Source organism: Diadema antillarum, unplaced genomic scaffold (genome assembly GCF_040938485.1).
Source record: "Diadema antillarum isolate AM-2024a unplaced genomic scaffold, OU_Dant_1.0 seq00000157_RagTag, whole genome shotgun sequence".
In the NCBI taxonomy this organism is placed as follows: Eukaryota; Metazoa; Echinodermata; class Echinoidea; order Diadematoida; family Diadematidae; genus Diadema; species Diadema antillarum.
The window spans coordinates 158,989-172,317 of NW_027271229.1; the positions used below are offsets into that span (position 1 = coordinate 158,989).

At 39.1% G+C, this 13,329-nt stretch overlaps 1 protein-coding gene across 1 annotated transcript; it reads right to left on the reverse strand.

Annotated features, from left to right (window-relative positions):
• Positions 1 to 554: 554 nt before the first annotated feature.
• LOC139727874 (uncharacterized) lies at positions 555 to 9,467 on the reverse strand. The gene is made up of 5 exons (XM_071638846.1): positions 9,252 to 9,467; positions 4,920 to 5,008; positions 3,161 to 3,323; positions 1,761 to 1,826; positions 555 to 1,552 (listed from the first exon to the last, which is right to left on the reverse strand). The coding sequence occupies exons 1-5, from the start codon at positions 9,352 to 9,354 to the stop codon at positions 1,065 to 1,067; spliced, it is 909 nt and encodes a 302-aa protein (XP_071494947.1). The 5' UTR covers positions 9,355 to 9,467; the 3' UTR covers positions 555 to 1,064.
• Between the last annotated feature and the right edge of the window lie 3,862 nt (positions 9,468 to 13,329).

Consider the following 13,329-nt stretch of genomic DNA (forward strand, 5'->3'; position numbering starts at 1 on the left):
CACCACATTTCAGAGTGAATAAAGACTACCTGTGAAAAAAAAATCGTTTTAATGAAATTCCTCATGAAGAAATAATGGAGCATTCAAATCCTGGTCATTGTCCAGGATCATTGTCTGGGTGTCTACTACACACTCTGCGCAACGTGAAAGTTTAGTACATATGGTTGAAAATAGAGCAAAATTTGAAACCTAACTGAAAAATCAATGTTTAATTTAATGAAACTGAATCATGCTTTGATTATAAACTTCCCTCCGACAAAATTGTACCCTATTCAGGTATTGCTCATGTCAATGTCAGTGTTTTCTGATGTATAGTTTTTGAACTGTTAAGGATCAAAAGTGGGAAATGTTTTTTAATTTTTTTGTAAAACCTAGTATCTCTTTCTGTCTTTGTGAAAACAGGAATTTATTTATTTTTTGAAATTATTGATACATGTCAACATGTAACAAAAACGGCAATATCATATATATATATATATATATATATACGTATATGATATTATAAGTATATATTACATATACATATACATAAACATATACATATACATATTCAAGAGAGAGAGAGAGAGAGAGAGAAAGAAATATGTTGTATGTAAATGCATTAGAGAAAAGGTATTCATGTGTATTCTAGACATTACACTGTACGCACACCGATATTAATGTTGTTTACATAGAGACTGCCTTGTTCTTTGTTAGCCTGTCTCCCTGTCTTTTCATGAATCAATAGTACCAAATAAAAGTGAGCTATCCTCTACTTCTCATGAGAATTTATTCCTCTCTCCTACTCTTCATCTCTTACTATCTCTACGTTACTTTGTCTGCTTATTTATTAGAAATATTCATAAGGTATTGTGTTACAACTAATATTGCTTCTGCGTCACAAAAAGAAGATTATACTCACGAAGTCTACGTCTTATGCCGTCTTTAGTAGGAGAAAATGCTTCTTACACTTACTCTGCATATAAATTCTAATGTCATTAATTCTAAGATATGAATGCATAATAGTATACGTAAATAATGCATGTGGGTGCGTAAATACGCCTTTCATTGTAGGCCGTCTAGCCTCAGATGGTGCAGACCGCACAGGTAAGCTCGTAACCATTTACGTACGGTCCGCATGGCATCCCACCCCCAACAAGACAGCGGGACTCTACCATGTACAAGCCGCCACCGCCTTGGTTACCAATAGTCCCTGGCACGGCCGTCGCGTTTCTGTCCATACAGATGTATTCAGTCTTCTTGAGTGTGTAAAGTGCCGACATCAGATAGCCTTTGTACTCCAGCCGCCATTCCTGAGAAGGACACACGTTACGGCCCGGTATCATGAGCTTCGACAAGCGGTTTGGTGGCGCTCGGCACACAGCGCATGTTGGCGTAAGATCGTGTAGTTCTTGGTAAACCGGCGCCAAGTTTGTCTCGAATTCTGTGGAGTACAGCAGACCTCGTTTGGCGTGCGCAGACGTCTCAAACACGTCATAGATCGGCTCCATAGGCAAACACAGGTAGTTTGAGCCACTGCCAGTGTGTGTCGCATATTCTCCTGCCACTGAGCCTGAAAGAGGAAAAAGCAAAAAGAAGGGAGAAAAGAAAAAAGAAAATAAAAGCGCAAAAAGAAGAAAATATGAGGATGGAGCAAGGAGATGAGTGATAGAAGAGGACTTAAAAAGGTCCCCTTTATCAGGAACAGTTCTTAATTATGTGATTATCAACAAGATTTTGTCGGGAAATTGATACATTTGTGATCACTTTGGGGAAATTACCACTGTAGATGAGTTCTGCTCCATCCGAACAATTCGGTCGTCCCCAGTGGGTGTAGACAACTCCTCCTGTCATCGAAGATATAAATGAGAATGCACTATGTGAATGACAGAGGCTGCTTCCCATCCACAAAAAAGTACAAAGAAATGAATAAACTATGAAGTTTGAAAAACGAAACGTATGGAAAATGAAGATATCTTTAATGTAAGGATTACTGGTCAATGCTTGAAGTAGAACAAAATGGTATATGGTGCCTAATGGCATGCGATGGTTTAAAATGGTATGTGATGGGGACTATGGAAGGCCGCCATCGTATTGTGAAACCTTTGATGACAATTTTACACGTTAAATACATCCTTTCCTTCGCTGAATCAATGTTCTTAGACATCTCTATCATCAGGGCCATAATCGTTTATGAAAATGTATATTTGAATTACTTTTGAAGTTCCAGGACATATCACTGACCACGATTGCGTACCATTAGCAACCATCACAATTCCTTTAGCCACCAGCACAGACTATGATATTAGCAACCACTATACATCATTAGCCACATCACCACAGGACATCGTCCATTGATTGTATAAATATGCATCTGCTCCATATCACGAACCATTAGCAACCTTCATACTCCATTAGCCACCAGCACAGACGATGATATTAGCAACCACTATATATTATTTCATAAGCCACTATAACATAGCTACATGTAACTATAGACACAATTGATTTTGCAATTGCCCCTCATCATGAACTATAATCCGCCATTACATACCATTATTACCAGCACGTACATTTATCCACCATCAAAAACCATTAGCCACTCTTCCTTTATTTGTGAGGCCGTTTATGGACGGCATAACGCGATGTCCGTATTAAACTCATGTCCGTACGTATGACACTCAAATAACACTGCTAGCACGAACCACTTTCGAAGATTTGAGAAGTTGCTTAAGAGTTATCACATTCCCAAAAATTCAGTAAAGGTTTATGCATTTTTGAAATCTGTCGAGACATTCGTTATTATCAAAAACAACAACCCCATCTATATCTAATCTTAGTAATGGCTTATAATGCGTCAAATCCATCCAGTAAGAATACATGAGGCTGAGTAAAAAAAATACTACCTTCACACAGTTAAAAAAAAAAATTTAAACAAACCAAAGAAGTAAATTTAACTTGTTGACTAACAAATTTCAATGCTTACAACTTGATCCTAGACTATAACAGTGTGTAACATAATGATTCATTAGTTCAATCTGCTCAGTGTACTCTCACACCCTTTAGAACTACAACTTCAGGCCAATTTGGTCTCAAGATATTATTAGTAAATGTCTTATAGTACTAAAGGGTGTGGGAGTCTGCATTCAATGATTCCCTGCGTCTGCTGTACTGCCCTCACCGTTGGCACCATGAGAATCATTGGACGTATACTGTACAGAGCGGGAGCTGTCCACATTTCGTCGACTCCGAAGTTTGCTGCTGAGAACACCGTCGACAGGCGACGAAGAAACGGTCAGCTCGGATGACTGCAACAACTGTTCACCCTGTCCGTCTCTCGATGACTAATGCAAAATTAATCAAGAGATTATCAATCTGCTGACTAGGCTTCTGGACTCTTGCTCCAAGGCACATGAATGCTGGGTTAATAATTCATGATGGATTGCCCTATGGGCACTGATAGACTGAATTCATGGTATTAAAAGGCTAAAGTGCATTCACATGAAAAAAAAAATAAACGCATGTTTTGATGTGCTTGTATGCAATACATTTCAGGATGAATAAAGACAAGCAATACACTTCAGGATGAATAAAGACTGTGCAGTGACAGTTGAATTTCTCATGTATGTAATAGAGCATTTAAATCCTGGCTATTCTTCAGGACCATTGTCCGGGTGTTGGCCACACACACCAATTGACCCGTGTGCAAAAAAAAAAAAAAGGGTTGAAAACAGAGCTAAATTTGAAATCTGAGTTCAAAATAAATCTTGAATTCAATGAAACTGATTTATGCCATCATTTTTAAACTACCTATAACAAAATTGTACACTCTATAGCTATTGCTCATATCCATGTCAGTGTTATCTGATACTGTATGTATATATATATTTTTTTAATAGAAAATCTAAATATTTTTCTGTAACACCTAGTTTATTATAATGTACTTATATAGTATATATATGCTTCATATGCATATGTGTTTAACTTAATTATTTTTCTTTTATTTCTTACTTGTACAAATATTCCGACTAGAGATGACTGGCAACTTAGCCAGCTAATATTGTAATGTTAATACGCGTTCAACACGAATGACTTATGGCTGCTGTTATCTTGTAGAGAAATTGTCTTAAGATTGAGTAGGTATGAATTTCATTTGTTAAAAATCAAGATTAACGTGTTGATTGCACTATTTCCCTGAAATATTTTGCTTCAATGATTGCGCGCATATCTGTTTTATCTCACAAATTGATATTTTTCCCGGTCAAAATAACTCATTCACTTCTTATTCGCTGGCATTGAAAAATAAGTCCACTGGAGGAAGACACATCATCCTCACTTGCTTTATATACACGGTAATTATGTGAATACTGCGTAATCGAATCTTCGAATATCCTATGTTAGATAAAACGCATTTTCACTTTGATTGATGTTTGTGTGTGTGTGTGTGTGTGTGTGTTTGTGTGTGTGTGTGAGTGTGTGTGCGTGTGTGTGTGTGTGTGTTTAAAGTCTTTTTGAGCTTACATAACAAGGGGTGAAGACAGCGGAAAGATTACCATCCCCCACCCTAGCTAACTACATGGGTGGGGTGGCATGTGCACCCACCGTTCCTCTTAAACATCCTACCGTCATTTGAAAGACGATTCAATTTACTATTCAAATCAGCCTCCGCGACATCAGTTTGCATTCACACGGCAAGAATGATTAATTTACACATGCACGATTCTATAGTGATGCATCATTACAATCGCGTTTCAGCTTAATCACTCTCAGTGGGTGTGGGAAATAATTTATGTCTCTACAGTCTCCTTCGGATTAATTCCGAAATATAGCAGAAATGCACGGGTATACAGAAAGATATTTAGAGGAGTAAGAGGAAGGAAAGGGAGGGCGAAAAAGACAGAGGGAGAGGTAGCGAGGAGGCCAGGGGAAGATGAGTGTACCTGCAAACTTTGTATCTCTTGTCTGAGCTCGGCTACTTCCTCCCGGAAGTCCTGCAACATTTCTCTCACTGTCTGCTCTATATCGCCATCTATGGATTGAAATTGTAATGAATGAAATCTTTGAAGGCTTCCGTGGAGGTAGAACATAGGGTAGTGGAAGGCTTAACGGTGCACCACGTATTCTTTCCAGGGTATGTATGTGGCCCGTCCTACACACCATGCACTGTTGCGACACGGATTGTCGCCCTTGCACGGATTGTCGCCCCCGGCTCGGGGCGACAATCCGTGACGTGGTTGGCGGCACGGATTGTCGCCCCCGTCACGGATTGTCGTCTGGCGACAATCCGTGACGCTTGTGCAGTTCCCAATTTTGGACCTCGAAGGCGACAATCCGTGATGGCAAAAAATTTGTTGCGACACGGATTGTCGCCCAGGGCTCGGGGTGGTTCCTCCGGTGTTAAGCTTTGATGGGTTGGGTATGACTGGTAAGTTATGCGTACGTGTGTGTGTGTGTGTGTGTGTGTGTGTGTGTGTGTGTGTGTGTGTGTGTGTGTGTGTGTGTGTTTGGAGTATGATAATACAATATGTAGAAACTGTGCATGTGTGGTGGTTGTATAGTGGTAGTGGTTTGTTCGTCTGTGTTTGTACGTGTGCCTGTATGCCTACGTGTGTCTGTTTGTGTTTGTGTTTTGCGGAGGCCGCCAGGTGACATGAGGGGAAAAAAAATCTGCATGGATTATTGCGAGGGAACGCAGTAATCCATGCAGGGTTTTTTTTTCCTCCTGTCACCTGGCGGGCTCCGTAATGTTTTGATATTTGTGCGAACAAACTTGTTTGAGCAGCAGGCACTACTGTGGCAATGAAAATGCCTTCAGCGTGTATGAGCTCGTGTTTAAAGAGTTCACACCAGCGTTGATCTAAAAATAGTATGGGTGTGTCAACCAATATCAGCGGTGAGGCGGGCTAGGCGAGAGAGAGGCCGAGAGAAAATACATACGAGGGAGGTACCCTCCCCAAATGTTATCTGTCTTTGTTCATTTTTCACTGCAGTCATTTTCTTCCATCAGTCTTAACTACAACGTCCATACCACTTCTTTGTCCCAGAATAGGTTTGATAGATGCTTTATGCATGAGCGAATAATTTCCACACGCAGTAAATAATTTGTCAATCCTTAGTTGATTTTAGCACAAACGAACTGCCATCGCACACCGCTATATACATACGTAATACAAACAAACACCAACAAACACTCAAACAAATCCTCATAATGCAAATAAACCAACTCAACACTTTTTTCCCTTGATATTTATTGATGTCATTCCAATCATTCATAAATCGACCCATTCTGGGTGTTTCATGAACAAAAAAGTTACAAATGGCAATTCGAAACACAAACAAATCCATTTGTCAATTTATACTACTTAATAATCTCACTTCAACATAGATAACTCGATTATAGACCAACCCTACTAATAATTTCTTCACGAGAAAGTTTTGACATGTAGGGCCCTACCAACCCTATATTCCTTGAATATATTGGTTTGGATCATGTAACACCATCTTACTTACAAGGGCATATACATAAAAAAAAAAACACACACACAAATACATTACACAAATCTAGAATGAAATCAGTCATAAAAAACCCGACCACCCCCCCCCCCCCCCCAACCGAAACAAATCTAGGGCCTACATCTATCCTAAATATTAAATCCGACCAACATCTGTCATACCATTTATAACTATCCTTCTTCAAATCCAATCCCCAACCCACCAACCCCTGATTAACCCAAACCTAAATCATCCCACACCCACATTCACCAACCCACATACATACATACATACACACACACACACACACACACACACACACACGCACACGAAGGTTCGTTATTCCGAAGTTTCGTTTTTTTCCGAGGCTTCATTTATCCGAAACACACAATTCCCTATACCTAGAGGTTCGTTGATCCAAAAATGAAATTCGAAATAACGAACCTTCGGAATCAAGAACCTTCGGACTAAGGAGCCTTCAGAATAACGAACTTTTGCAATAACGAAATGTAACCCCCTCCCCACATACACACGCACACCCGAACCGATACCACATTCCATCCTGATGAAACGACTTCCCAATGTTGATAAATAAGACATAATAGACCGTATGCAGAAAAGCAACATCCGCCCGCACGCAAGCTCCACTCCGAATTCATATACAAATCCGCCAAACAAACTCATCAAAGTCATGTGTAAAGCTGCTAATAAAATCAATATGAACGTTTATGCCAGCAACAGCTTACTAGGTACCCTCCCCACGCGCAGCTAAAAAACACATACGCAAAAAGCTGACATAATAAACACATTCTTCCATCATACACACACACACACACACACACACACACACACACACACACACGCACAAACGGACACTAGATTATCATGTGCACGCGCACATACACACTTCCTTGAAACCTCACCATGACTTTTTACATGGCATGTTTGCATGGATGTAGCCATGTAAGTTATGTGTTAGTATTTCACTGACTATGTCCAGAACGATATCATTATATGATATTACCCAGCAAAATGTGCTTCGAGGGCGGGCGACAATCCGTGCCGCCAGCCCTCGTCACGGATTGTCGCCAGACGACAATCCGTGACGGGGGCGACAATCCGTGCCGCCAACGCCCGTCACGGATTGTCGCCCCGAGCAGGGGGCGACAGTCCGTGTAGGGGCGACAATCCGTGTCGCAACAATGCACACTCCCGACGTTTCGGCAAGCATGTTCTTCCCGTTTTCTTCTACCCAAGAAAGAATACGCTATGCACCGTTAAGCCTTCTAACACCTAATATAATGAATGAAAGTCGACATAAAATCCTGACATGATTACGTGACTTCGGATTCCAATCGTTATCATGGATCTTCTAAAGACAGATGTGTCTGTGTCCGTATGCATGTCTGTGTGTGTGTGTGTGCGTTTACGTGTCTGTGTGTCTGCGTGTGTGTATGATGTGCATGCGCGCATGAGTATATGCGCTTGTGTGTATATGTAAGGTTTTGACTATGTCTATTTCCTTAATCTTTTGTATTTTGAATTGTCATTTGTTGTATTATCTTCTATTTCCCTGTATGATTTTATCATAATATGCAAAATGTATCTGTACAATTACAGGGCTCTCTTGAAAAGCAGGCCTCTGGCTTGAATGAGACTTACCCTGTATTTTTAAAGAAAACGTGAATAAATAAATAAAATAAATCAACTTACGAACTTTGGCATGTGAATCTTAGTCATTAACTATTGACATCCTTTCTTAAGGTATATTGGGAATGATAAGAAACAAGAAAATTGTTGCGATACTATTGTTGCGATACCATTGTCCGACTAATGAAGATCAGATTATGTTTACACAAATCAATTCAAAGGGGTTGAATGTAGTAGGCCTACTAGATCCTTAAAGTCAACCTTCTAATCTGGAAATAGAAGAAAAAAAATCATTGACACATAGAACAAAAAGAGAGGAGTTCTTGGTGCTGATTTTGTAATCTGAAAATGGGGGGCGTTGACATCAATTCCACTGCCAGTGCTTTGGCATTTCTACCAAATTAACTGTCATACTTGTTGATATAGCTATAATTCTTGTTTCATCAGTCAGCGTTTCTGCGTGTAGCGATACCATTGCCCGACTAATGTCCGCTGTTTATCTGACAGTCATGTGAACTTGTTTCTTCTCACACCTTCCTGTTCCTACCACCTCTCTCTCTCTCTCTTCCTCTCCGCCAGCGCTACTCAATACTAGTTATGGCGAGTAAAAATCATCCATTGTTGGGTTTGTCACGTAATCATGTACACTGTGATTTATTCACCCATTAAAGAAAAGTTTGATTAGATCGATTAGTTTGAATCCTTGATAGATTCAGTTTCTTTAGAAAAGGTTGCCTTTTTAATATTTTTTTTTTCAGCATCTGTGATTTCACCTTTTAAGTCAAAATAAAATGTTATATGCTGTAGACTTTGGTACCCTATGTGCTTTAGCTGGAAATTGAGAGAGTGTATTTAGGCTGATTATGAATTGCGTAAAATATATATATATATACATTTTTGGAAAAACTTATGAGGAAAAGAAACATAACATAAGGTTATCTAAAAATAGTCAGGCAAAATAACACATCTACACAGTGCATGCATTCCGAAAGATAAGAGGCGTACAGCTACATTGGCACATGAATGAGAACTACCGATAAGAATGGAACAGATTTGTTTAGAAGAAATTAGAAAAAAAAAGCGAATTAAAAAGTAGTTAAAAGCGTGTAATTGAATTAAGGATGACTTACCTTCTGCAGGAGGCGGTGTTGTCATGGTAGCCACCGAATATGCTCCCACAGCTAGAGAGAAGAAAAGGATCAAGACACACCTCATCTTCACAAACTCTATCATCAAAGCCTCAAAGTCCGTCAATGTTTAGGAGCTCAGTGTCCGACGAGTTGCTATCATTCTCTGGTGAAGGAAAGTTACAGTTTTATCATTTATTTCTAAGACTATGATTTCAGGACCAGTTGGACCTAACGGATGTCGCGCGTGGGTGGGTATCATGATCGAGGCATAAATGTGACTGACCTCCAATTGGTCTCTCGTTTATAGGCAGGGGACTTCCCTTCTAGTCTCCCCTTTTAACCATGTGGTAACAGTGGTAACATTGCGTAGACAAGAAGGAACGTCCACCCCATATTGCAAAGTGATAATCTTGTTTTGATATCTGACAGGGTTTGGAAACGGTCTAACCCTGATATCGAGCCAACGAGAAAGCGGAACTGACCGACCTTGGCGGCTCAGTCCGAGTCTACCGACCATATTGTAAGTGATATTATGGCAGAAACGGAATAAACAAAAGTCTTATATGACAAATACTGCTGTGCTTAATATGCTTCATTATGTGTTGCTCTTCTTTCTATAGTAATAGTAAAATTTGGGTATTAGCAAGATTGCAAAGGACAAAAAATTAAGGAAATGATATGGAATTTATTTTGTTGTGGTTATTTTTTTAATGGTATAAATTGATGCAAATAAATTATATCACGTGCATAAAATCTGTTTATCAGGACGAATGCCAAATGTATACGTAATCTAAATTGAAATCTTTTATTTTAAACCTTGACGGATACAACCAATTTTCCTTTGAGAATAATGCATTAAGTCATATTATACTAAATGGCTACAATATGCCAAGGCTTTTCGATCACTGTATAAATGAGTTAGGATGGCCAAAGTACCTTACACTGTCTTAAACCAGGGAGACAAACAACCGTTTTCTTCTCCGGGAACGCCTCCATATTATGTTTCTAATATCAATGTAACTTTCCTGTTTGAACACATCCTGTGCACCTATATGTGGTGAAAGGGATACTAGTGTGTTTCAGACAAGGGAAAACACCTGCTACTCTCAAAAGGTGGAAAAGTAATAGCAGCAGCATGGTAGAGGAGGAAAAAGAATATATGAACGAGTTCTCTCATTTTTGGGGACCACATTCAAACATGCCACTTTCAATCAACATACTGCATATTTCTGATTGTATTAATAGTTTCATCGATAATTATCATTTTAATTTTCATTCCATGTGATGAAAGTTGATCTTCAGACGTTTTTGTTGGTGCATGATTAACATGGGGAGAAAACGAGTAAATGAGTTTATTTCTGACGATTAAATGAGTTTGGTTTCTATGACAAGAAGATGTATATTCGTGCTATTCGATCTACAATTATGCCAACCCTAACGACTTACAAAAAGAAATCATAATCAGCATTTAGATATGTGGATTACCGTAAAGGTCCAGAATTATGAATATTGTAATTATGAACCTAAATGCTTATAATAATATAACAGTGGATGAAAAGACAAAATGCCAAAAATGGGTCTAAACTTATAATATTGGAATTGTTTTTCTTTCGTTTGTGTGGATTGGCGAAGCGAAACTCACAATCTCCACAGAGATACAACACAGAGCCCCTGGAGCAAGCACTCACGAATTAGCGTAGATGACACATGGACAAACCACGCCCCCAAAGCAGGAGCAGGAGGCAGAAGCATCCATCGACCAATGGTAGCGAAGAAGGAAATCAATTACCCTACCTGGGAATCTCTACGCCTCCAGATATAGCAAGGTATTAGACCAGGAGCTGGCTGCTGGTCAATTAACCCCACCAAGCCCAAGAGGTTTGACCCCTCAGAGTTGCTGGGACCACCCCCCTCATTAAAAAAAAAATGGGCGTCAGCCTGGTCCCTGAGGGCGGGTTCGGCCCCCAGGGACCCCCCCCGAAAAGGCCCTCCGGCGGGTGTAATTTACCTCATGGAGCCCATGGACCAAACTTGGCCTAAATGAATGTCCTATGGGTGTACATAATCAAAATATAAAAATTGACAAAATATCTGGTTGGGAAAGGGGTTGCCAGACCGCTTGTTTGCAGGTACAAAACCTCGTTTTTGGTCACGGATTCTGCGCCAAGACTACACTGTCCCATAGGCCATGTACTGTAGCGTCTCCCAACAGTCTGAGGGACAGTGCCAGTTAGTGCATGTAGTAGTCTTGGCGCAGACTCCTTAACGCTCAACAAGGGTTTGTGCCTGCAAACTACCCGTTAAACCCTCGGACCCAGGGTAGTTTGCATCTAGAAATTCACCACACACACACACACACACACACACACACACACACACACGAACACACACACATGCACACATACACACACACACACACACACACATGACTCTATGTATATATACCATAATACCAAACATGTTACTTAGCTTTCTCAATACTATTAACACAGACATTATGTCTTGCACATAATAAATGTCAGGCCTATAAGATGTTCATACCTTTTGAATGTTTTACATGGATACTATCAATACACCTATAAGGAACGCTGAAGAATTCTGAAATTTGTGTGAAGTTATATAATGTTTACTGGCCACCCAGCCTTTTAGTTATTCTGTATGATGTATTCACCTTATGAGACACAAATACAGCTTTTCAGAAAATGCTGAAATAAAACCTTTGTTGTGAGTAGACTTCAGTTTCAGACCCACCACAACAGCACTAAAGGCCATTTGTATAACAGATTTAAGTAAACATTAATTTTTCATCAACAGTGCATTAAACATACCTTTAATAAAATTTATGTCAACAAGAGGAAGCTGGATTTAGCTTGGATTACCTTCTTTTCTCCTGTTTGATATCCTCTTTTGAATACAAATAACAAGTCTCAATCCTCATATGATATAAGATTCTTTTGAAAACCTGAAACTAAAAACTTGTTGTGTATATTTGTGTGTATTTGGCTGGTCAATATAAACCACCCTACGATACATGAAATAGGCAAGGATTACAGCATCCATTGCAACATTTCCTTTATATGACTCTAATAGATTCTAAATCAGAATAACTGCAACATTACATTAAGAAATGGAGCTTAATGGTTTTGGAAATGATATCTATCGAATTTCATACTCAGTAGTGCATGTGACCTCATAGTTTTTGACAAATATCTGCATAGCAATAAGAGTAATGAACACGAGTATGGTGTTCTATATAGATTATATACGTCATGTATATTGCCGAACTTCCTTGAAACATCAAATAACAAGCTTCACAATAGAATGCTAACTTTCTGTAATGAAAAATAACCAGGCTAAGAGCATTTACTTTGATCTTGTGTTCTCCCTATTTCTTCAGCACTTCTTTTTTTTGTGGTCAACTTCTTATTTCTGGAGATATATTGTATACTTTTTTATTTGTGATAGTTCCCATACTCACACATAATGGTGCACATACTGCAAACACTGCCATCGACAGTGGCCAGTAGGCCTACAACCAAGTTAAAACATGAAATCATCAGCTTACTGAAATAGCTCTCTTTTTATATACAATTGTAGCATATAGGCTGAGAGCATTAACTTGGTCTTGTGGTCCCTTTATTCGTTCATATCATAGTATGATTGTCATTAACCCTGGACATATACACACAATATTGAAACATGAAATTACCAGCTGAAAGTTATGCTAGCTTAATTTCTTTCTTTAACAATAGCATGCACATTGAGAGCATTTACATGCTGTGTTCTTGTGTTCTCTTTTATATCAGAATCTTTGTCAACTCCTCAGTAAAGATATTACACTTTCAGGGTGTCACATACCATATACAGAACAATGTAGTTAATGTTTATGATTTAGTTGTCTTTCAAAACCGTGGCAATTACACATGAAGTCATGCATCACACTCTGTGGTAGACTAAAGCCTACATTATTGATAAGTATAATGTAGGCCTAATAAACATTGCACATGTTTCAGTCACAATCTCTGATTCCTGAACTGACCAGTATTTGGAATGAATTTGTTTCATACAAATACCAAAC